This window comes from Argiope bruennichi, chromosome 7 (genome assembly GCF_947563725.1).
Source record: "Argiope bruennichi chromosome 7, qqArgBrue1.1, whole genome shotgun sequence".
In the NCBI taxonomy this organism is placed as follows: Eukaryota; Metazoa; Arthropoda; class Arachnida; order Araneae; family Araneidae; genus Argiope; species Argiope bruennichi.
This window is the reverse complement of record NC_079157.1, coordinates 128,234,049-128,261,493: the sequence shown is the minus strand read 5'-3', so window position 1 is coordinate 128,261,493 and position 27,445 is coordinate 128,234,049. Positions and strand designations below refer to the sequence as shown.

Genomic DNA, 27,445 nt, shown 5'->3' with positions numbered 1-27,445 from the left:
GTATCACTATCACTGCAAACAAAAGCCTGTGCAGATCTTTGTTGAAGCTCTATAAATATAAAAGAAGAACTTTTTGATATGCTTTTATAAATCATTTCGACAAATCTCTGTTTCCTAATTAACATTTTTGAAGGACTGAAACGAATTAGCTGTAAGGTGTGGGAGGTGATTTTACCTGTGCAGCAATAGCAGTACTGTAAACACTACCAAAACTGCCATCCTCCTTCATTCTTTGGAGAATTTTCGAGGTGGCATTCCAAACCATTTTCTGTAAAGAATAATAGTGAGCTACGTTATAGCTTTCCTTCTGCATATGACAAGCGAAGGCCTGCAGTGCTAGATACATCATGTCTGCAAAAAAAAAGAAGCGGGTAAAAAGATAAATAAAAACTGAAATTTGCTATATCGGGATGATAATATTAAAATGTACCTTCAGAGAATGCTGGATTCATTATTTGATTCATTAAGCTGACTAACTGAAATCAGACGGATTTCACCATGACTATTTTCATTTATTTGTTAAGGGATGCATCTTAGTAACAAACTTTTTCTCCTTATTGCGGAACTTTTAAAAACCTGAGTATTGAATCAGACTTTTCGAATTATATTCGGTTGAAAGAACATACTATGTTTTGAATTACTGAGAGTACTTCCAATTATAAAATGCTATATTGCGAAAGTAACTAGTCTATAAAAAGGACCAGGGTAAGTTTTATGTTTACGTAATCACCTAAGGACATCACAGCAATGAAGGTGGGTGCTTGTCCATCAGAAATTCTTGAGACTCAAATATTCCTAAAAGTAAAATCACGAAGATTTTATTTTTTTGTAATAAGTATTATTTGTCATTACGCATTTAATTCTAATTGTAAATGCATTATCTTGTTAACGAATTATTAATAAATAGATTGGGAGTTAATTCAAACTTTAAAAAAATTTCTGTGCTATCATACACATTTTTAGTTAATCATAAAAACTCATTTGTTGTTTTTGTAAAATTTCAATTAGTATTTCTTAAATTTCAATTAGTACGTGAATATACATTGATAAGGAACGCATGCGATTTTCAGGCGGGCTTCAGGTATCTTTGCATCGCGCTGAAAAGGGTCGGTGGGCAAATGAAGAATGTCAATGAACACCTTCAGCTACGATTCAATATTCTACATTTGATACTAGCAGAACTTTGATATCAAGTGTCTAAAAAAATTCATAAACATTATCGTTATCATATTGATTTAAATTGAATTGCCGATGTCCTAGAAAATACAATGGCTGAACTTTGTCACATATATCCTGTCCTAAACTTCAGAATTGCTCTTTATTTTTACATTAGTGAAATCCCCGTTATGAAGACTATGAAATTCTCTCAATAACTTTTCTATATGAGATCTTATTACGTAAGCTTAGATACTGCAGATAAATCATCAAACACTTCACTCAGAAATAGAACAGAATATTGCTCCGTATTTGTAAGACACTAAATAGTTTTGTAAAAATGTCTTGTCACTGACCGAGTGGGTTGTCGGTCGTCTGCTTCAAGAACTTCAATGGAAAAATTGCGAGCTGTTTTCTCAAACTAGCTAACCCATATCATTCAAAACTGGTAGACAGAAACATTTTCTAGCAGAGAAAATCTCACGAAGCCTCATTTTCCATCGAAAATTTTCAGGAGGGTTAGCTAAACCACTAATCCTAGAACTTAGGTGAGACTTTTGCCGCAAATAATATTGATATATTGTAAGGTCGCTGTGACCAATAGAAGCTGGCATACTTTTCCAAAATTAAAAATTCAAATCTCCTGGTTTTTGACTAGTTACGCTGTGTCAGACAGAAAAGTTACAATAATAAACATAATTATAAAAATATTGTGCAAAACTACTGTTACTTGAACATGCTCCGCTTGTTCAATATGATAAGTAAATGTTGACATATCAAATAATGTAAATGTTTGACAACTTGATATGTAATGTTGTCTTACCTCGAGTGGTTTCATCATTTCTCGTGGCCACCAGATAGGTCATAAGGTGGTGCACTTCGTAATTGGTGAGGTTTCTATCAGCCAAGCACAGGGACAGGTAAACAAGGGGATTGATGACAGGTGGCCTGGAAGCCCGGTGCAATTTCAGCATGGAGTTGCGAATGAGTTCAGTGAGATCCCAGCCATGAAAATCCCGCGGGTCGAGACAAGTAGCTATTAAAGCATTCGTCAGCATAGCTAAGCGATTCAAGCTCACGGGCTCATCTCTAAAACAATTTTAAAATTGCACTTAAATTTTCTGCAGACTCATTTTATAAAACTAATATTAATAACAAACAAATATTAAAAAAGCATCACAAATAAATCATTTGTACTATAGATGCCAGGTTAGAGATTATTATACGTTCAAGTCAGCCTATGCTTGATTTTTTTTTAATTTTATGTAAATATGATTGATTTGGTAAATTCGTTACGAAATATAATGCATGTTACTCTGGAGACTTTTTTCAAACGTCTTTTACAGATATATGAAAGTACAAACTTCTCTCTTTCATTGTTCGTTTCAATCATCGCTTTCATCTGCTTTCTTGGCAATGCCTTTATTGCTACTGGAAAGCCTTTACTATCCGACTGACTCCCTTAAACTCTTTTGAGATGGTACTAATAAACTGCAACAAAAAATGTGATTCTTTAAATCTTACTCTCAGGGTCATTTGTTCCTTCGTCCCTCTCCCTTGAATTCCATGAAACGTTCATATCTGAACGTGTAACAGGCAATTTCTCTGCCCATTAAGCATTAAAAAGTTTGTCTTTCAAATCACCAGAAATTATTTATAGAATAGCGAAGAAAATTCTAATTAGAGTAAAATTAAGCTAAAAGTCATATTAGTTTGGACTCCAAGGCATTCAAATATTTCTTGGAATGAAAAGGTGGATTCCCTCACAAAAAGGTCACGGAGTCAAACTTGCACTTTGAATGAATTGTCTTTGAAGATAGTATAACATATTATCAAAAATTCTCTCTTTATATTATGTAACAAATTTATCAAAAAAGCAAGCATCAAGTGATTTTACGGGATATTCCTTCCTTTTAATCCTTACTCCTTGGCTAAAAAATTAAAGAGAGGACATAATAACAACAAGCTTATTTACCAGGATGGCTACTACTCTATCTAATTAACTAAATTCAGAATTTATGTCAACCTTACTGTCACTTTTGTAACTGAAAAAACGGCATCAACCGTATTTTTTTTTTTTTTTACACTATTTAAAACATTCAACTTATAGAGAAACTTGAACTTGAACAAGAAATTTAAAAATAGAACAAGTTTGACCTACTTTCAGCAATCAGAGCTGTCTTCCAAAATTTTTTCCAAATAAATTGTTTCCAATGAATGTCATCAAGAATTTCTTCTTTGATCATTCAAATTTTTGATATACACTAATTTTGATTTTTTGGCTTTAAAAAAAGGACAGCTTTTTTTTTTTTTTTTTTTTTTTGCTAGAGTGATATTAATTAGTAGGAATATTCTTTATAGGTAGTATTCTTTTTTTATTTATAGTCACATCTTCACAAATTTGATGTCAATGGAAATGACTCGACGGGACAGGTTTGTTGAGATAGTCAAACTGATTAATCGAGTTAATTAACATCGTTAGTTGAAAACTATCTCCAAACTTTTTCGATACGGCTATCACTTTTTTACGGAATCGATTTCTAGTAATGAAATTAATTTCTCAGTAATTTTTTATTTAATTCTGACGATAATTTCGAGAGTAATAGGTTTTGAAAAATGGGGCTTCCAGTGTTAAATGAATCTAATCAACGTTCGGTGATATCTTGGAAATTATTACGTATTTCTCAAAATTTTCTTTCACCCACCTAATTTAAATTATCATATTTCATAAAGTCATGAAATAATGCACAAACAACGCAAATTTGATATTTTTTTAAAGAATTTTTAAATATTAATGTGAGAAAATCGAACATAGCAAAATTTCTGCATGGGAGCAAAGTTTATATATTAAGATGTCGTAATCCAAAAAACTGTGCGCATAGTTTTCGAAAGTTCACACATTTTCATTCATGTGAAAGTTTCGAATAGTTTTCGAAATATTCAAACAAATCGTAAAATTCCCCACAGTCGATTTGCAACGTCCACTTTTTAGTGACCGTATATTAAATTAATTTTTATTTTTAGATCTAATTTTTATGAAGCACAAGTTTTAACGACCATTATAATATCGCAGCTAGTTAAATTTTGAATTTATTTCCTGATCAGACAATTTTAATTTAACATAAATTTTGCTTTCTTTAAACAAAATGAATGGGGTTTTTTTTTCCCACTCAGAAGATATAAAATTAGATTTCAGGACAGAATGACTGCCTCAATATTTAATTAATTTTTGCTCTTTACTGGCGGTTATCTTTTGCAAGTAAATGAAATAGAGATCAAAGGAACTGAACTGAAATTACACTGAATTAACACACAAATTATTTTTTATCCGTATATTTTTGTGTAGCAGTTAATAAGGGGGTTGAGGTTTAAATCTTCTATAGATTGAATGCAACAGCCGAATCACTGGCTTGCTCGAAATAAAAACAATTCTACAAAAAAAAAAAAAAGCATTGGATATTATTATTTCAAATAATTGGAGCAGTTTAATTCTGGGGTTTCAAGATTATTTTTAGGAAGGATGTGCCAATTGAAACTATGCCGATTTTATTAGGTTTAAATTTATTTCTATAACCTGACATGATAAAGTAGTTACTGCTTAGAAAAGACAATATTTAATTATTTACTTAGAAATTATTTAATATGCCTTATCATTTTATTAAACACTTTGTGCGCTATAATTAGAGAGGTATCCCCAAGAATTTTTTAAGGATTTTATTATGATAAACTGATTTTGTGAAATTAGAAAACATCAGCATTTTACTATTAGTTCATACAGTAATTCAGACCATTCCATTAGTATTAAGAGTAAAATGATCTTAGTTGGTAAATATATTAACCATTTTATGACAGGCAAACTAAAACAATTTCTTGACATTTCTTAGCACATATCAATGACTTTTTATGAACTAAAATAAAATAAATGCTAAGTAAATTTATTGGGATGCATTTAATGGGATGGCCACACTGTTACATCACAAGAAAATAAGAGTGTTTTATCCTATTACAAATTTATTGAATATCATTTTATCTATTTTTAGAAATAATTTAAGCAATTAAAAACTTTTATGTTTTAGTATTCCATATACTTAAAATGAAGTAAAAATAAAATAATTAACGGCAAAATCTGGAATTTGAAGAAAAGGCTATTGCATCAATGATGTATACAGCGCACCAAAATTATATTTAACTGATTAAAATTAAGTATATTCATTTCAAAATACTGTGAATTAGGTGTAAGAATATTACAGATGTAAACAGACAAATATAAAAGCGATTTTTTTTAATTTTTTATTGAAGAAATCTTCATGTGTTGAAATTCTAAGAAATTATTATTTTTGGTGCGGAAGAGAAAATCCTCGTAACATATGATTAAATAATTACCTGATGTTCGAATTTTCTTCTATTGTACAGTGAGTTTTGATAAAAAATTTTGTTTAAATGATTATCTGATCATTTGGAAAAGTATCTTTCGCTGTTGCCTTTATTTCAGAATATGATTTCAGCATGATAATGCTCCAGTAGACTAATCTTTCCCCAATTATTTCCTGGCCAATGTATTCGAAAATAACATCTTTTTAATACTATTCTCCTTATGAGTGATCTACACAATCTCCCGATTTAGTTCCGTTAGATTATACAATTAGGGATTACTTAAAATATTATGAGAGAGAGAATTTCGAACACATTTGATACATTTTATTATTATGCCATATAAATCCTCAATACCAACTATGTTGCATAATGTGCAAGAAGAAATTGTTTCTTTGCTGCGTTTTTGTATTTCACTCGAAAGCCATCTTGGAAAAACTTTGATAGTAAATTTATTTTTATATAACATGTATAAAACTATTTAATCTAATCATGTTTTTATAAAACTCTCCGTTATAATTGTATTTTAAATAATATTTTGCTTTGAAGTGAGACGTTTCACTTTTTCTCATCATATTGCTTACGACAAAAATTTCATCGTTTTCTATAATTTTTTTTTTTTTTTTGCATATAAAAGAATTATCTATTTAATGCCTTTCTTTGAATATTTAAAGTTATAAGCAAATTACAATATTTTTAATCTCGGTGACAACTTGATAAAAATCCACTCATTTCACATTAAGGAATATATCAAATTTTTTCGATCAAACTCGTTTATTTTTTTAGCTATCTCGTTCAGAGACAGACACATCTGATTCTTAAAACTGTGTTTCTTAGTTATTTCATTTATTTGTTTATTGAATTAAAGGAGTTCGAAGCGGAATTGGTTATGTTTTGCAATTTTATCTTTTTGTATACTTCGTGTATGAGAAAATAGAAAAAGAGCACATCGAGGATTTACCTTAACAAATTCACTCCCAAATAAACTTGAAAGTACTTTTGCATCAAATCCTTTTCGTGGCTTCCAGCTAAGAAACTGTTATTGACAAGCGACAGTGCGACGAGGGCTCTCGGAGTCTCTTTGCCCCAACCGCCGGTGGCATTCTGAATGCTGCGAATCCATTCTGCCCCTCTTCTTACAGATTCATAATTTGCTCTTCCATAGATCTCATTATAATTTTTCTTGAAATAAAATTGAGCCGGAGCTCTCAGCTGCCTTCCGTACACCCTCTGAGGGCGAGTGACTCCATTTCGCCAATCCGATCTGCCATTGTTATTATTAAAATTTGGATACTGTTGATGATAGTTGGTTCCAAGTTGGGATGAAATGTAGTTATAGTCAGGTGAATGGTGGGGAAGACGATGATTGTTGGACGAATGAGAGACTGGGTATCGCCCTCTGTAAAGTGGAGGTGCCTGACCTGAGTTTTGTTTACCGATGTATCGGTAAGGGCGTGGAGTGTATGCTTTTGTTGGGCCTGTGTAAGGTACTGCGGGTTTTCTGTTTGATGGATGTTGGTTTCTATATGGCCTAGTTGGGTATTGGGCTATAGTTCTCGCTGGTGGTGGTCGAAACGTGCTAGTAGAAAATGCGTTTATTCGTGTAGTGTATTGCTGCTTCACTTCGTTTTGTCCCATTTTTTTTGCGTAGAAATCCATTTCAGTTGTTGGGGACCAAAAAGGAACCTCAGGGCTTACTTCTAATGGCAATTCTTCTATCGAAGGTATTTCGTAAAATGGTCGTGGTGGTGGAACATCTGCAATTGTAGTTTTTTGAAGAGCAGCTTCTGTTGTAACATCCTCATATTCTTCATAATCATTATAACCGCCTGGCGTTGGTGTTGTGGAAGGATTTTCGGTAGTTCTGGTGACTTTATCACTTCCAATTTCTTCGGAGCTTTCTTTTGATTCCTCTTTTTCTTCTTCAGAAATATCTTCCGATTTTTCTTCTTCACTTTTATCCTTTTTTTCTTCTCCGGAAATATCTTTCGATTTTTCTTCTTCACTTTTATCCTTTTTTTCTTCCGAATTTTCTTCTATTTCGTCTGAGTCTTCTATTTTTTTATCTGACTCATCTGGCACTTTTGCTTTTGAATCACCTATAGGGGAAAAAAAAAAAAAGAAAAATTGACGCTTTCCGTACAGTTTTATAGTCATTTTCTTACACAATACACTAGAACTTGTATTGAAATTTTAGTTCCTCCATATAAAATTTGGAAATGAATGCTTCTTTTTTACACAGATTGACTAGTTGAACGTCTTTGGTGTACAATTATATAAAAGTGAATACATTCTGAATAAGCATTAATAGTAATTAAATGCCAATAAGCATCCTTACAAACAACCATGCTAATGATCAAAAATTTTTTATAACTTTTTAATAAATTTTCATGTTATTTACGTTCAATTTTCATGTTATTTACTTAAAATGTGTATACTGAAATATGCGTTTATTCATTTTTATGTAAGCAAATTTCTTAACGGAAACCGACTCTTGCTTAAAAATCCATATTCGATGGTAATAACTTAAAACTATTCTTCAAATTTTGCATTTTTGCAGTTTCTTTGAAACGCATTATTTTATGCATAAACATTATGAAGGATGAAACCAATCTCTTTTCTTTAATATACATGTTGTCGCACATGTATAGCAGATGGGGAGGGATGTCAACAGATTTCCCAGTTCCACTATAAAGAATTAAAGCTAAATTCGTTTCTTTTTCTTATTGACTCTTTTGTTTTAATTACTGATTACAAATTATTGAGAGAGAGATAAGTTTTATAAATTATTTTAAAACGGTACTAAGACATTTTCTTCACCAGCTTGCATTATTGATGAACCTCAAAATAGTTCAGAATAGAGCTATTTGCTGCTTTCGAACAACCAATGGCAATTTTTAATGCATAAATACGATTTTGCAGTAAGAAATTAGCAGAAAATATGCATTTAACAAAGTAAATTATTAAACTTCAGTAAAAGAGAAAATTTCGACGATGTTCTATCTATAGAGAATAAAATAGAATGTTTGACTGTGTGCTTATCTATTTATTTCGTATATAATTCCCCACCCTTCGTAAGATTCAAATAAAATTCAGCACACACGTTCATTAGAAGGTTATAAGGATTAAATAGGCTATTAAAAAGCTTTTACATTTCTACACTCCCCAGTAGGGAATAATACAGATTATTTTCTCATTTTTAATCAAATTTTAAAGATGATTTTGTAGCAAATTCTCTTTTCTGTCTAAATATTAAAAATCTTTTTTACCTATTTAATGACATTTATCACTGTTTGTCAATATTAAAGCTAAGTTGCTGTTTCCAGACATTTATATTTTTGGTTTATTACGTAATAAACACTTTTTATGCGCATGCACTTTTAAATTATTGAAATTTCTTTTTCTATTTTATCCTATTCTTGTCAATTTTTTTATTCTTTATACGCCACCTTTTCACCTAGTACAAACAATTATGCAATTTTATTGCAGATTTCTTTTTTTCATCATCCAAATAATGAATATAAAATGTTTCAACAAAATATGTCAAACAAAATGGTGTTTACTTAAGTCTGGATCACTTAAATTATAATCTCCCTGTTTTTAAATGATTAATTTTATACTTGCAAGGATTGTAACTTTGATAATAAAATATTGAAACTGAGGGATGTTATATTTTTGTTACAGTATCTTTAAGCAAAAGGAAAATAAATTCATTTTAACAATAATAAAGAACATTTTAGGCCTAGTTTTTCAAAATATATATTTTAGAATTCAAGGTTCTAATAAGCTGTTCTGTAAGTATTCATATTGTAAATATTATTCTAAAATCGTTTTCCGCAAAAAAAAAAAAAAAAAAAAAAGTGATCTAGTCTGATTAATTTTTAATAATTTTCAGCCGTTAATAATATTTTGTTATTCTTCTGTGAACAATTAAGCATTCATACTTCAGTTTATCTATAGCTGCTGTCTCAATCCATGTTATATTTCTCGCCAAAAGTTAAGATTTGAGAAAAATTTGAGATTTGCTGCATTTATATTCCTGAGGATATTTTCAAAGAAAAACGTTGGACAAAAAAAACTTACAATTTTTTTCATCTGAAGCATCTTTGCAGTCAGCGTTTCCATTACAATGAGCGGCTAAAGGCCAGCAAAGTCCATCATCACATCTGAAATGAATCTTCTTATCGCACTTGTTTGGACTTTTGCCTGAAAAAATAGATTGAGTGAATTTGATTGTGAATATTTATTAAATTTTTTGTTAAAAATGGTTTCAAAATTTTTTCTTTAAAACTAAATATGTTCTTCCTTGTAGAGAGGCAGAGAGAGAGAAAATACAATAAAACTGGATGAATATGATTATGAAAATAGAAAATATTTCATACTGAAAAACTCATATTGTCAGTATAAATACAAAATTTACGTTCAGAAGAGCGTAAGATTTTCTGAAGAGAAAAAGAAAGACTAATTCAGCAGATAAAACAGAAAGAGAAGTATCTAGACGGTGACTGAGTGTATCGGCGTCAAAAACAATACCGTAACCAATATGACCCTCTACGAACCATCTGTAAAAATTTTTAAGTAATCTGGATACTTATAGCAATGAGAACTAAACAATTTCTGGCGGACAATTGGAGCAGCGTTTTGCTTCTCCAAACCAGAGAAGGAATTTAAAAATGAGAAATTAAGTATATCCCAGGAAGGAAAGGAAAAGAGATCAGTGGTCTGAATCACTTTATCATGGAGTTCAGAATTATAATAAAGTAGTTTCTCAGAGAATGGAAGAATGTGAAATGGTCAAGACTAACCGGAAATGTCACAGAAAACAAAAGATGCTTCAGAACAGACAGTGCTCGAAGATAGTACTGGGCAGGTAAATTTTGACATCGTAAACTTAGTGGTAACTGGTGATAGAGAACATAAAGATTATTCACCTGCGAGGTTCGAAATACCTCTGAGAAAATTCTTAAAACAGAATGATGTATAGTTTCAAATTTGCGAAAGTCTCTGTTTGATAAATTGCAAGCTGGTCTGCTTCCCACAAAAGTTCCTTGAGAATGTTCTTCCCTGTTAAAGCAGTAGTAAACCTTGAGAGTGTTCAATGACTGTTACATTTTTTCATGAATATCATCAGAGCATAACCTTGTTTGGCTAAACTATAGAGAGTTTTATTAAATTAGCTTTAAAATATTTTAAATGATTTTTTTTGGTGTGTGTGTGTATTATTTTTGTCCAAGAGTTGATATGAATCGACCATACATGCATTGGATTCTTTAAACAAATAAGACTATTATCTTGAGATCAGCTATAAAAATCAGATGTTATCACTAAAATAAGTTAATAATAAGACATTAAATAATAAAGTATTTTTTAAAAAGGAAAATAAAATAAGACTACGCAGTTTGTATCAAAAGTGAAGAAACAAATGAAGAAGAAATCATGCACTGCATGAAACGTTTTTCTTGAGTTTATATACCGGATACTGATTAGATTTTACAATAAAAAAATACCCTTGTTTTAATTCTGCTTTTTAAAGATTGGTGGTTGGACTTGCATACCATTTTTATGCCATTTTTTTACTTTAAAATATGCTTTTTAAAAATTACTTATATTGTTTTTTAAGACAAATAAAGCACAAAAATATATTTTTGCTCATTACAGTTATTTCTGTGTCTCGAAAAATATTTAAGTAGTCCGAATGAGAAGCCTTTCTTTACTAATTCAACTCCAAAATAAACGACCAAAACAATTTTCGCATCAAATTATAATAAAAGCTACAATTACTAACAGTGGTCACTGTTATTCGAGTGAAAGACAAGGTAGGGAGAGGGAGCAGAAACGGAGTAGGTGATAAAGAAGGTAAATAAGGAATCACTTCTCAGTTAAATATTTTTTTAATATTTAAAATATATATTTATTTTATAAAGGTATTGAAATTATGAAATAATAATAATAACAAAGAAAAAATTCATATCTTGCAATAGCTACTTTATATTTAAACACACACATTCGTAATGTAGAGGACCAGTTATGAAGGAATAATAAGTTTGCGATAAATACGACTATTTTGAACTAAGCGTATTTTTTCTGTATTTCTTTATAGAGTTTTCAAGGCGAATTTGATATCATGAAGGAATGAAACGCCGCTAGATCTGGCAAACATTTATTCAAGTTTTTCTCCTTTCCGTCTAACATGTCAAAATAGACTCGTCTGATATCACGCAGTTCTTAGTTGATTGATTTTAAGACCAGCCAGTTCTTTCCAGCTTATTATTAATTTTTATTAAATTAGCGAGACTCGAGTTCTTTTTAAGAGTAAGGTTCAATCTGTACTACTAAATTTACCAAATACCAGGTTTAAAGCATAATATTTACTTTCTTTTCTACGTTCCCAAAAATTTGATTAAGTTTTACCAACAGACCTCATCTGTTGAACTTAATTAGGAATAATCATGATATAAAGCTGAAGTTCATGAGAGATTATGCTATGAGTGAAATACTTTTATCAAAACCATTTACTATTAAATTATTGATCACGGAATACATGACAATTTTTACAACATTACAATATTTCAGTTAAACTCTAACAAATTTATCCGCCAAAATATTTGGTAAGCATTCTTCTGGTTCACCGATTAACAGGAGACTAAAGTGGTTAATTATAAATAATATTATAACATTGCTTAAATTATATAATAAATTAAATATAAAATAATTTCCATTTACTTCCATCATTTCAATAGAATTGTATTCAAATGTACAGTATAATTGAAAATAGAAATAATAGGAACTTTTGAAGCATTTCCCTTCAACTATCAGATATTTTTTGATAATCACAAGCGAAATCTTGTGAAGTATTATGGTCGTATTTTTAGCAAACATAACCGTGTAATGTTTCCCCGTCTACCTCACATGGTAATTGGCATTCCGGCCAGATGTAACGTCAACCGTTTTCCCACAAATAGTTAAGTGCCTACGGACCGCCTGACGCGAATCCTTTTCACTAATAGAGTCATTGTATCTGGGGAATTGTTGTATCCAGATAAAGGACTACATATGTGTATCTCTTCGTTTTAAATAGATCCATTATGTCTACAAGTGAAAAGAATATCAAAACATCCAGACGTTAAACTTTTTTCCCTTATGAAGAGACTCCTCAAATCTTCAAAAAAATATCAATCACCAGCAACAATTGTCCTTAAGTGTCGAACATAGTTGGACTTCAGCCGGTGTTATCTGTGAATGGATTATAATTAACATGTGTTCGGGAAGATGATTCTTTAATAGACATTCCCACGATCGACTGGAGACCATTGAGGAAGATTGCTGAGCAGCTATTGGGTGATAGAAAACTCAAGTTCACCAATGAGAAAATCAGAGGGGGTGATCTGACTGAAATAAAATGTATGTTTTGATTTGTTGAAAGAGGAGAGCAGTGAGGGGCGTCGAAAGAGAATTCGGAGAGACATCGGTGTCCGAAGAAGATGTTCCTGATTTTGTGAGAAGCTCCGTTTGATTCGGGTTTCTGTTTTCAGATGCACCCGATAAAGATGGGTGGGTTTCTGGAATCGGCCCCTGGAATAGCCGTTTTGAGCTAATAGCCTGTTAGCTTTTTTTGGTGATTTATTCTCCGATTTGATCGAGGAACTATTACATGATTAAACTTTCAACTGTTGTGCGAATTTTGTGAATCATATTAACCTAGATGAGAACATGTTGTCTTTGTGTTCATATACAAGGATGTAAATAAAAGAATTGCTCTGTTCCGCTACTCTCTTATTTGATCGTTCTGGATCAAGATATTACAAGCTGTTATGACAGACCACTTACCCCACCAAGCTCTTTCTTCGCAGTAAGCTTCATCACTCCCATCTTCGCAAGCTTCTTTGCCGTCACACCAGTCTTCCTTACGGACGCACTGACCATCGTCACAAGGAAGAGAATCACCCTTGCATGTACCTGAAAAATCAGTAATCATGCAATCATTTGAGATAAACCCTGATATTAGCAGCGTTAAACAATTTTGACTTAATGCCATTCATTTTACCAACAACAGAAAATGCGTGCGTGTATTTATTGCCTTCTGCAGGCGGCCCATACCGTTTGATCTAGAGCTACCAACTGTGATGTTTACACTTCTTATTTGTCCGATTTTAATGGGATTTTAAAATACGAAAACAATCTATCTTGAATGTTATCCATTTAGTTATCGTTTAAATTTTCCCTGAATATTGATAATTTTAAAAATATTTTTTGCATAACTTTCAACAATCGTTTTCATTTTTTTTTTTTTTAATTTTAAGCCATTTCGCTGTTTTAGCAAATATTAAATTGCTTGGTACTCTCACGTGGTTGAAAACTACAGATGAAAGATTCCATTTATCATTTACATTTCTACTAATAATAAACCGGAGACCGTGTGTCTGTGTGGTGCTTTACAAAGCAGACCGTTTGATTTAAAACGAACCGAATTAGCTCAAAATATTTGAAAGGTGGAATGTGCACCCTTTTAAAATTTTGATTAATTAAAAATTAAGAAGACTTTTGACATTATTCCGCTATAGTTTCTGAAAATATTATGTAAGCAATATTTTTGATCAACCAGCTAGTTTTCGAAGGCTATTAACTAACCTGTAAATTTAAATAATAATTCAACTTCATTACTGTTATATTTCAAATACTAGGCAATCGAATCCACAGATTTGATAGATTTTCACCAAAATTATTATTGAAGCTTTCAACTTTCTATATCCTTTTTCAATCTCATAAAATCGAATTATTCGACTGCTTTAAAGATCCCTGGATGGATTTCCTTGATCTGTGGGGCGACATTGATCTGTCTTGTGCTATTAACTAATTATTATTTCACAAATTAATATTGTAGAAGCTTCCATGTTGTATGATTTCTAAAGTCAAATGCTTTTTTGATTTTATGCTTGTTTTCACGGTGGAAGTTTCAGATAAAAGATGAAAATCTGTTAGCTGATTTATTGTATTTCATGCTCTGTATATCATATATTAGGGAAATGAATTTTTATCTTTAGAATTCTTAGAAAACGTTGAAATAAAACAATAAATATGTACATTTTAAGTTCGTTTATGTCAATAAAGCATGTATGAATTCTTTTGTTTATAAGGAAAGCATATTCAATGGGCATCTCTTCCTTTGCCTGCTACATAACGTATTGGTAAAAGATTTCTACTTCGTTCTAGGAAAAGGTAGGAGAATCAATGCATAGTCCTGGATCTTTTATGCCAATTATAAATCGTCGATCTTGAAAGGGGATTGCGGGGATACATAGTTCGAGTTTACGCTTTACTTGCGTTATAAATTTATATTCTCTAAACTAAGCAATAACTTGCACCATTTCTTGCGATGAAGCTGTATTGAAATGAAAATGACAATATCGCTGATCTTATGCCAAAGTCCATTTACTTCAAAAGAGATATAAAAAAAGCCATAATAGCTTATTGAAAAGTATAACAACAATAAACAGCTTATATTACTATTTCATTTCATGAATTGAAATTTTTAAAAAAAATATTGCTTTAACACATACGTTCTAAATGACTATGCATTCTATAATGAAAGTTTGGCCAACATCAAGGAAACTTGTTCCAAAATCATTGTTTTATGAATTCTGTCAAAATACTCTTTAGTTAAAAAGCTTGTCCTAAAGACATTACTTCCTTTGGGGTCTGAAAGACCAAGTGATAAATTCAGATTAATAAACATGGTGTACATACGACTGATTTTAAAATTGTGTCATTTCAATTGTCCTCATTGAATCGCAGAAATTTGGAGGAAAAAATCCAAGACCAAATTTCGCTCCTTTCAAGCTAAGATTTACAAAATCCGTCTGTAATATCAAAAATACAACTTTAGATTTTTTTATAAATAATTTGCTTTGTAGCCAACTATAACTGATTTCAAGAAACATATACGGCAGACGGAGCTTTAATAAGACCAAGCATACAAGCAATGTAACATTTGTATTAGCTAAAAATATTTTTAGTCTTTCGATGCAATTGCGTACAATTTGTTTGATCGTAAATGCTTGGAACTGTACAAACTCTGCTGACTCTCTCGCAGAATTTCTATATTCAGATTTGAGCTTCTGCGATTATGATTTGATTTCAAAGAAAAAGGAACCATTTCGTAGTATTCGATGCCTGACAGTAACAAAGATTCTTCAGGCGGCACATCACTCCATCTGAATAATCAACAGAAATGGTATAGTTTCAGAAATTTTGTACTTTCCACACCGTTGGAAAGAACTGATTTACAATACATCAAAGGAAAAAAGACATTTCAAGCTGGTGCCCAAATTACGTTGACTACAACTACATGGCCATCACTATAAAATTCCCAATTACCTTACAGCATGGCCAAAGCTACAAAAACATCACATTTCACACTATAGGTGGGCTATGCAGTTCTGGGAGTTTCGAATTTCAATTTTTCAATATTTGCATGGAGGAACAAATGAAAAATTTAGCAAAAATAGATTTTTGCTTTAAAGTTTTGATTCATTTGGCTAGTATTGGTGTAATGAAAAACGATATATGCTTAATTAAAATTTCGATTCAAGACAAAAAAAAACTTAAATCAATGAAATTTGTTGTTATGCTGTCTTTTAATTACCATTGTAGTTCCATGTAAAATTTTAATGCGTATCGGTCTGAAAAAAATGCGTCCAAAACATATACTCTCAAAATAGATTCAGTAAAAATGCTAAATCCATGCCGAGGATTTGTATTTTGTAACTATTCTGCAATGGCGTTCCAATACAATGCAATTTTATGTGTGGGGGGGGGGGGAGTTAATAGGAAGGTATGCGAAAAGGTTTCGGGAAGGCCGTTCCCCTTGGTTTTTGTGTAAGGATTGAAAGGAATTGGAAAATAATAACTTAGACGAAAAGGAATCTACTTTTGCCTTCCAAGTTGCCGAGAGGAATATTTTTATATAATGTCTAAAAATTTAATGCGTTTTACTTTGGGCAATAACTTATTTAGCTTAGAGTTTCATTTTCTTCCATGTGAAATTTTCTTCTTTTTCTATGTTTTTCCATGTCTTTTTCTGTTTAAAAACTTATCCTATCCTACACTTAAATCTGAAATTCCTAAATAATTTCCATTGTTAAGCAGTACTTGAAGTACTAAACCCGAAATGTAAAATGAAATTTTATTGCATGAACAATAAAATTCCAAACATTGTACCAGTATTTCTTTTGTATGCATTTGAATAAATCCCCCCCCAAAGAATTTCTTTTCAAAATAAAGGTTTTGCGTTGCGTCTAGATTCAGTACTTTATTCGTGTTTTGCGACTCTTGTTTTCATTAAAACCTTCTGTAAAATAATTGCCTTTTCTCCGAAATAATTTATATGATAAATATAATAAGCATGTCACAATTTTTTAGTTCTAATACAACATCCAAACAAGCTCTTTTTTTTTTCCCCTGGGCAACGGTTTTGTCGAATATCCACAATGGATGCATAGAACATGACAAAGAATCGGCCACCTTCGCATGTGTTTTACATAACTAAAGATATCTATATAAAAATTCTTTGTTGCAAACGAAAATTTAAAAAAAAACAGCGCTCAATATCTATTTTTTTTACCACGAACTTGCTATTTGAATGTATTTAATTCACTTCCAAAAGACGCGCATTTATGAATTGTCCACTAAACAACAATATACCATGACTTTCTCTTTTCTCTGCCTTTGTTCTGAAGCAATCATCCTTTGCATCATTTTGTACATATATTAATATTATTTTCTCCAGTATTATTTAAACTGTATTTCTGCATGTTTTCTTACATACGTTTTACATATATAATTGTATGCTTTATTTTTTTGTACAGTGAATATCTTATCTTGATCAAGTTCCCCAACCTTTCCCATTGTATAATCTAAATGACTGAAGGTGTTCTGTTTGAATGTGAACCATTTTTTCTCCCTTTCCATTTGTGTATATTCTTCTTTCTTTCTTTTTTTTATTTGCATTTGTGCCTATTTTTCCATTTGAAACGTCTTTTCTACTTCCGATTGAGTATTTATTTAAGTTTGTAAACCTGGTGTTATACTTGTTAGCATATAAAGAGTTTATGCCTATAACCTAAAAAAAAAAAAATCTACTTCTTGTTCCGTAATTGCATGTTTTAATTCTTTTTCCTTGATGAAATCTTGAAATGGTTAAGTAATTTTGGAGTCATATGATAGAGAGATCTCCATAATCTGCAATATTAAAAATGAACCCATAAAAATAAGTATACTAGAAGGCACTTCTACCACCATTAAAAAGAAAATTATAATTTTATAGAAATTTTGAGAAACACTCCAGAGCCTGATCATTGCTTTGTCGGAGAAGCTTACCCAAAATTTGTTAAGATACCATACTATCTAGCAAAATAAATTTTCAAATATTTAAACAGAGTAGCGATATGTGAGTCTTTTCTTGCACACACAGCAGTTTTTTATTATCACTTTCACTTAATGGGTTCTTCCTCGAGTGCTCTTCATCTTATCTGTAGAAAAAGAAAACAAAATTTGCACAAAGTAGGCCCTGTTTACATCCCGATTTTTCAATGATTATCAATGAAACGAGAGATTACGATCTTCGACCTTCGGCGCTGAAACGAACATCCGCTTTTTTCTCCCTTTAATGACATCCGAAGAAAATCGATTTCTGGGAACTTCGATTGGGAACTCTTTTCAGTTTCCCTTTAACTCAATTTTTTTGCTTTATTTCTTTTCCAAGAAATCTGTGAAGCGTACTCATTGTTGATATAATGAAAACTAGCCGCCTTTGGTGACCCTCTTGCTCGGCCAGATTATTGAAATTTTAGGTATTAAAACATGGATTAATACGGAATATATGTATTTTTTTTTTAAAATTCACCATGTTATTTGATATGATGAATTTAATTGAATGAGTTAACCACAAATTATTGAGGTGTGAATTGAAAGTGTATTGTTGTTGTTTATAATGGCACTTACCATGGACAAGCGATTTTAAGCCAAGGGAGCGTCTCTTGTTTTAGTAGCGCTAACAAGGCACAAGAGTACGTCTTAGCTACTCACACATCACATTCGCTTGCAAAAACCCTTTTTACATGGGGGCACATTCACACATCTCACAGAAAGAACAGATGAAGAACAACCATGCCCGAACCGGGATTTGAACCCAGGACGCCCATATCACGAGGAAGACGTGCTACCCCTATGCCAGGACACCAGCTTAAAAATGTATAAACTACGAAATAAAAGCAGAAGTGGAAATCCTACTTCAGGAATAATGTCGAAAGAAGGCATTTTTTAAAAAATATTAATTATAATATTGGCACTTAATTGAGTATTTTACTGGAATAGTTTGAATTTCATCAAGAGATATTAGGAAGCTAAAGTAAATGAATAAAATATTTAAAATTTAAAAAAATGTAAGGAGATAAAATTATTATTATTACATTTTTTTTTAAATTTTAAAATAATGTAAACACTATTTTTGAAAGAGAATAGTTTTGAAGCATATGAATATCAGTTTCCACTGGGAAGTCATGGCAATCTGGCGATGTTTATGATTGATTAAACTTTGTTTAATGTTTGTTTCTAACATCGTGATTTCTTTTATTCTATGCTCTGATTAAATGGAGATTGTTTGCTCTCATCCGGGAATTTTCAATAATAATTTGCAGTTCCATTAATTAGTTAAGAAATAAATTAAGAATTAAAGTAAATGCAGCTCATTTTATTATTACTCAAAATGATATTTTTGAAAAAATTGCCAAAATTCATCAAAAATCCCCGTGACTATTGATTGGTATCATTAAAAAAAAACAGTTTCTTTAAATTTTGAAACATTTTAAAATTTATTATTTTGCGACAATAATATCGGAAGTTATAGCTAAAAAAACTTCAAATCTTCGTTGAATTTTTTAATTAATTAAAATTTCAAAAAAATCGCTCCTAGGTTCACATTTCCATTCTCCGAGGTATATATGTACCAAATTTGGTACATATATATTAAATTTGGTTTGGCTGTAGTTCAGACGACTTAGTCTGTAGAGCGTCAACACACGCACACACACATATTATTAGTATAGATTAAACCTCGAACCCTCACACGCAACTTTTTTAACCCATCATTTCTCTTTCAATAAATAACCTCGAAATTTCTCCAAACTTGTAGTCATTACTTTCACCTCAATGCAATTTTGATGTAGGAAAGAGCAAATACAGGAAAAGAAAGGAGAATTTAATTTTAATTGGATTGTTGAGATTCATAGGTTTGCTAGTTTACAAATTCATTTATGATGTGGCTATGACCAAAAAATATAAATTATTCAGTTATTTCAATTACTTTCTGGAGAAAAATATAATTATTTCATTGAATTTTTTAAAATATAAATGTGTATAAAGGAAATGAATGCAGGAAAGTGAATGGAAAAGCTGAGATGTTCTTTATTCTTTACAAAAATTGCGTTTGTATCTAAAATGACAGCAAAAACACAATTTGTATGTACGAAAAAAATATTTAAACATAATTTGAAACAATTGGACCAATTGTAAAAGGTTTAAATTCCTACTAAACTGCGAAGAGAGAAATAATTTGAATTCTATACAGAATGAAAGCAAAACAGAATGATGTTAGTTTGCTTCCGTTAAAACTGCTCATCGCAACTATCCTTGTCTCACGTACGAGATCCAAGAGGTAATCAGTTTCGCTAACATCCAAAGCATTCTCAACAGGAGTCTTCAGCTTATTATACGTGAAGTTTAGTTTCATTTATTTATATTAACGTCCCGTTTTAAAGCAACACTAGGGCTATTTTTCGAACGGAACTTGTAAATTTGAGCCGCGTTCAGATGTCGACGACGTCACCTGAGCTGGCATCCCCCTTTCTAAACCTGCACACCTTACTAGCGGGAGGACTGTTATATGTGAAATGAACTACCGCAGGGTGTGTCGGGGATAAGTCGTATTAATAATTACTTATGTAAATTTAAATACTTCTGTATTCACTTTTTTTTTCTTGTTTAAAAGGAAGTTATAGCAATAGATTGTTTTAAAATGCCTTTTTTTTTTGGTTCTAAGAGTAAATAATAATAATAATAATTGTCAAAAGATTGGTTTCGAAATAACACCACCTTCATTTTGATATTCCAAAAGCTGAGTGCATGTTCTGAAGTGTTAATACTGGAATGGCAATCGTTGATTTTACAAAGAATACGAGTGCTTGATCTTTCAAATGCTTAATGCGATCGATAGATAGATGCCTCAATATTTGTCTTCAGATATATTTAAAGAAATCCTACTTCAAATTGTCTCGATATGATATATGTTAAATGAATGGCGGGAAGGGGGTTGTATCTGAATAGTTGGATTTTTTTAAGTAAACATTTCGTTGTTAAAGTCTTATTCCTTGATATTAGGTAATAAAGTTTTGCTTAGCTTAATCTTGCTCCAATACAGTGGAAGTGTTCTCCCCTCGAGTTTTTGAATTACTCAGAGAATATGCAATGTTTTGCGCAGCGTCGGACCGAGTTGGCCTAGTGGTTAGGTCTCGGTTGCGGAGCCGGAGGGCTTCAGGTTTGAGACCCGATTCCACCGAGAAACAGTCGTGTAAGCGGATCTGGTGCATTAAATTCGTCGAGGCCAAACGTCCTCCCGCTGGTGCGGAAGTTTGTAGAGGGGATGCCAGTTCAGGTGTCATCCTCGTCATCTGACAGCGGTTCAAAATTAAGAAGTACGTCCAAAAATAACCCTAGAGTCGCTTTAAAACGAGACGTTAATAAAACTAAATTAAGTTCCCGACCGATTCAATCAGTAATTTGGTAAAGATCTTCAGTTTTCTCTTAAGAATATATATCAACTTTTATTTAGGAAAGATTTTTCCATTTATGAGTGATCATATTGTTATGTGTTCATATAAACAGACAACTCGAATGTATTATCCTATACTGTTGGTTTCTAATTATTTTATGTCGATCTATGCCATTAAACGTAATGTCAATAGTCACTAACAGTCTACGGTGACCCATTGTTCATCATTGGTATTAAAAACATTAATTTAGTAATAGCAAGCTTTGATAAATTGTATCGAATTAAAAAACTATTTTAAATTATGCTTGAAAGAAGAAGATGCAAGCTAAATAAAAGTGAAATTAAACAGCGAATTAAATTGGCGAAAGCGGCCCAGCTGTTAAGAACTATGTCACGATTTAATGTCGCGTTGTAATTAGAAAATGGAAGGCAAACAACCACCGATAATGTATCTGAATATTACGGGCTTTCAAATAAAATAAAAATTCGACAAATCAGTAAAGTGGTTAGGTATGGGAGATTCTGTCGTCATTTCCCCATAGAGAATTACAGTTATGTAATGTAATGTTTTTTTTTTTTTAATTTTGTTTCAAAAGGAGGATTGAGCCAGGCAGTCATTGATAATTTACTTATACCCCATAAATCTTCACATGAAATAAAAATTCACGGAATAAGGATTGGAGTGCCAGTTGTTTTAGTTTCCATTACTATTTTAAATATAACATTAAAATAAATGTTTTTTTAAAAATGTTTGTTTTATGATCCGTGAGATTGATTTGATTCTTATTTTCTCGTATATGAAATACAGCGAAAGTATTCTCATTGCCAAACAATTCGAATTCGAGATTTTGACGAATCGCCACGTTTTGAACCTCTCTGTGTTCGAAAACCACACTTTTCAAAAATGTCTATCTGTCTGTGACGAAAATAATTAAGAAACGCTTTGAGCTGGATGGATGAAATTTGGTGCGTAGTCTTTACACCGAATTTGCAGATTTCTATCAAATTTTGAGAAAAATCTCTTCAGGGGAAGTCTATCTGCCCCGTTCACATATAAGTTAACTCGACATCTACAAAATGAAGAAAGCTTGATGTATAAAATCGGTGCACAGATTTAACATCTATAATGTACAAGTTTTATTCGCAAGCAAAGAATCCGAGTACTTGCACACTCAGGAAGGTTTAAATAGTGGAAATTAATTAAAATATCAAGGTCAGTTATTCGATGTTTACTATACCTTTTTCTTTGTGTATTTCGTACCCGCTAGTGTGGTGTGATGTGGGAGTTTGGAGAGGGGGTTGCCAGCTCAGGTATCGTCCTTGTCATCTAAAAGCGATTCAAAGTTACGAGGTCTGTCCCAAAATACATCTAGTGTGGCTTTAAAACGGGGCGTTAATAAAACTAAATTTGTGTATTTCATAATTGAGGGAGTAAAAAATTAAATTCATAATTTTTCGAATTTTCATTCTGCATATAATATTTTTTTCATAAATACAATTTTTTAAAGTTTCATCTCTATAGATAAAGCAAAAACATAAACGGCTGTTACAACTGCCAGTTTAAGAGAAAAAATATATTTGCATTAAACAGATAAGAAACTTCATTATTATCTTAAAGGTAAGTAGGTCATAAAGATGAATTTACCTAAAAAATTTCCATTATTTATATATGTGTGTGTGTGTGTGTGTGTGTGTGTGTGTGTGTGTGTGTGTGTGTGTGTGTGTGTGTGTGTGTGTGTGTGTGTGTGTGTGTGTGTGTGTGTGTGTGTGTGTGTGTGTGTGTGTGTGTGTGTGTGTGTGTGTGTGTGTTTGTAACCTAAACTTTGTAGACTGTAAAATTATTTTTTTAATCTATATAAGATAGAATTATAGCACAGCAGTTTCAATAATAAACAATAGTTAGATTTTCAACCGGAAATGAATGATTTGCTTTCTTTTTTACCGTAAAACACTTCTAAAATAATATCCAGAATATTTATATCAACTCTCTACCTAGTCAACCTCCATTTGCTTAATTCAGACAATGAAAAAATTTGGCATTGCTTCTAGATAAACTGATGTACAAGAACATATTTTAAATAAATTATACATTTTCTGAAAAATAAATACTTTGCTAAGATTATTTCATGGAAAAATGTGAGATTTCAAAAGCAAATCAATAAAATTTCATTAAATTTGATATGCATGTATCAAAAACCGTTGAGAGTATAATATTTTGCAGTTATAATAACCATTTAGTCATGTTTTACAGACACTTTCTGTTCAAAATACATATAAATTTTGACAGAAAAAAATCTTAAACGAGCTTCCAATTATCTACTAAAATATTTAAAAATATTTATTAAAAAATTAAAAAATATTTATAAAAAATGAAAAGCTAAATATTTATTTATTAAAATAATTTTTATTTTGTGGTCTATCACATACTAATATGAGTAAAATAGAAATGAAATATTTCCTTTATTTACTTATGCTGTTTTTCTTAACATCGAAACTTTTGCTGAAATTTCATTACTAATCAAGTCTTTGCAAAATCTATTGGTAATATATGTATATATTTTTCTAATCAAGACCTTTTGACGCCATTTCAACTATCTGGTAGGATAATATTTTTCTTATATATAATTTTGTAAAAAAATTGGTCTCCAAACTAAGCCGTATACCTTAAATGACATATTTTACAGATACTGTTGCCCTTGACATTGTGTGGATTTAAAAGTATGAGCTTGACACTTACCCTCTGCGGTTGCGATGGTGAGCAGAAAGAGAAAGAACGCACCCCTCAGCACTATCGAGGGCATCTTTCACTGACCACTCCGAACTGTGTTAACGTTTGTGAAATGAAATGTGTTCACGTTTCTTTCCTTAAGCGTTCACGTTTCTTTCCTTACCGCGTCGGTTCTCTGCGCAGATTAATTGCTACTGATTAGCAGAGTTCATTTTTTTTTCTTAAAGTCTCTAGATGTCTTATCGCTTATTGGAAAACTTTTCGAAAACAAGGCAAAAAAAAAAAAGTTATCTCATCTTTTTACTTTTTTGTTTATGAAGTACAGAGAAAGTATTGTATTCGAATTCGAGATTTTGACGAATCTACACGTTTGAGGATCCCTCTAAGCTTGAAAAAAAAAATTCATTTTCGGAAAATATCTGTGCGTCTATGACAATAACTCGAACACTCTTTGAGCTAGATGGATGAAATGTGGTATACGGTGTTAACACCAAATTTATTTACTTCTATCAAATTTCGTGCAAAATTCATTCAAAGGAAGTCCGTCTGGCTGCTCGAATACATGTTAACACGATAACTACAAAACGAAGAGATAGCTCGATGGATAAAATTCGGTACACAGATTTAAAACCTATAACGTTGATATCTATCATATTTTGAACCAGATTCAAATAAGGGTTGACCGTCTGTCGGTCTGTACTTTCTGAAGCATGTAAACGCGATAACTCAAATAAACGCAATGATTTAAATGTATTGAATTCCGCAAGTGCTTTTGGAACTACAAGTGTAGTTCTGTGTTAAATTTTGAATTTCATCGGTTAGTAAAACTGCGTCTAAAACACAAATTCAATTTTTGATACCATTAGCTGCATGCCAGTGAATAATGAATAGCTGCATGGCAGTGAATAATCACCAAAAACTTTTGCCTAGGATCACAAGGTAGAATCAGTAAAAATGCCAAATTCGCTCCAAAGGTATATAATACTAATTTCATATTTATTCTATACCAATCCCATACAAGGCGTTTACTTGCATAACATCTTTATTAGAGAATATGTGAGAAAATTTTGGAAGATCGCACCCTCTGGTCTTTGATAAATTCATTTTTACCTTCACTAGTAATTCTCATAGGGGATCTTTCGCTGTTCCTTCTCTGAGGTCTGGGACCGCTGGACCTCATGGTAAGGTCTCGGGTTCGGAACCAGAGGATTTCAGGTTTAAGACTGGATTTCACTGAAGAACAGTCATGTAAACGGGTCTGGTGCACGTTAAATTCGTCGGGGACAAACATGCTCTCACTGGTGTGGTGTGGAAGCTTGGACAGGGGGATGCCATATCAGGTGTCCCGAAATGGCCCTAATATTGCTTTACAACGGGACGTTAATATAACTAAACTAAACTAAAACCAAGGAGGTCTAAAAATAAGAGGAAAGGGCAGTGGTAAATAAATTTTGTTACTGAAACCCTAATATTATTTTTGGTAACTGCATATTAACCGCACACTAGCGATAAATCTTTAAAAATGTCATTTTTATTTCAACTAGCTATCCATCTTCAAGAAGACAAAGATTTCATGCCATGAAATGATATTAATTCGAATTATACAAACTTGTAGGTAGAAGAAAAGATTTTGACTATGCCGATGACATGCAGTTCAGCCTACAGTTCTCCCATAGTATTTTTACAGAATTTCCTCCACTAAAGTCCGTAAAGTCACTGGGTTCGTTTGTAGTGGGTGTATGGTGTCACACAGTCAACAAATCTCAGTAACAAACGACGACTTTATTAGCACGAAGTCACGAATACACAGACAACAGTTACACATCCGAGACGAACAAATGCAATACACAGCAGGGCTTCTAGCAAACAGCAGTACGCAAGTAGCGCAACAACGATAAGCAGCTCAATGCGCTCAGGGAGAGAAACCGTTCTACTATTAACCAAAATTGAACTCAAAGATTGACTCCAGCTCGGTCTCATGGCCTTTTTTAGCTCCCAGGACACGACAGAGAAGGTTCTCGAAAAATACGGTATATCTCGCCTCAATCGCCAAAATTCTTGAAGATTCCAATATTATCTATTTTATCGCTAAAGTTACAAAATTCGTCGCCAAATCAAAACAATCATCAAAATATTCATCTCTTCCTCCAGAGAACGTTAATGTTATCGAAGACGAAAACCAAGACACAACGGTACTGGAAATAAAAAAAATTGGCCTTCCTCCTGATGATTTTGGACAGTCATCTATACGAAACACTTCTTTTTTCAGTTGAAAGAGACGACCACCTACATATTTTCATCACTATGTTTTTGAGTTGATTTCGATTTGGGGGGGGGGTGAATGTAGTGATACATATATTATATTTGTTGTAGCAACACTTATTTATGTAACGACTTTTGGCATCACTGTGTGTTGTTTGCTAACGATCGGTTGCTAACGTTGCATTCTTGTCGATTAAAGCCGAGTTATGGCTCTTACAATGTTAATCTACTATTACACATATCAAATTCTAAGTAAACCATATCCAACTTTACTTTAGTGAATACTATTTTTAAAATTTGATAATTATTTGCATTTTAGAAAATTTTTGGATAAAAAATATTTTTTAAAATTCAATTACCGACTATGTTAAATTCTAAGTGTACTTTTTGGAAAAGCTATACATATTTTAAATAAATTTAATTGTCATAGAAAAAATTAAATCTTCAATGTGCATACTAAGTACTAAAAACATACTGAGAAATCTATTACTTATTTTACTACTATTTATTTATACTATTGTTTATATTACAAAAATTGCGATCTGTATTAAATAAAAACTGTAATCGATTTTGTACGCAGTACATTAATATTGAAATATTCAATTATGCTTTTAATCCAGTTTTAGAAGATTAGTATAACCTGCGTGGTGTACAAGGAAAGAAATGAACATTTTTAAATAGAAAACGCAAGCGATTAGTCTTAAAATATTATGCATAAATCGTATCTCGTTTATAACAATTGATTTGTTGGAAATATAAAAATAAAATGTTCACACTGCAACGATGACGTTTAAAAAAAATGTTTTTCAGCAGTAACTTTGACATTTAATTAATTTCAGTCATGTTCCATATTCTAAAAAAATCGCAATGAAAGTCTGTATTTGTAATGTCTCTTATAAGTAACTGATTATAAAATTAGTGAAGTTTTGTTTAATTTACCAGATAAAAATAGAAAATTTCATTTAATTTATTTAGTATCGTGATATTTAATACCATGATAGTTTTCCCGTTAGTATCGTGATAGTTTTCCCTGGAAAATCAGTGAATTACCAATATAGGAAGAAAATGAAATAAAACTGTGATACAAAGTCATATCTAGGATATTG

The 27,445-nt window shown here is 31.6% G+C and overlaps 1 protein-coding gene across 1 annotated transcript in view; it reads right to left on the bottom strand.

Annotated features, from left to right (window-relative positions):
- The window catches only part of LOC129976567 (uncharacterized), a 35,738-nt gene extending 11,500 nt beyond the window's left edge, over positions 1-24,238 (bottom strand). The window contains exons 1-6 of the mRNA XM_056090198.1: positions 24,087-24,238; positions 13,354-13,482; positions 9,610-9,732; positions 6,488-7,625; positions 1,979-2,244; positions 176-351 (exon numbers count right to left, since the gene is read on the bottom strand). Of these exons, the coding sequence (XP_055946173.1) occupies positions 176-351; positions 1,979-2,244; positions 6,488-7,625; positions 9,610-9,732; positions 13,354-13,482; positions 24,087-24,150 (1,896 nt within the window). The 5' untranslated portion in view covers positions 24,151-24,238. The remainder of the gene's footprint in view (positions 1-175; positions 352-1,978; positions 2,245-6,487; positions 7,626-9,609; positions 9,733-13,353; positions 13,483-24,086) is intronic.
- Positions 24,239-27,445: the final 3,207 nt, after the last annotated feature.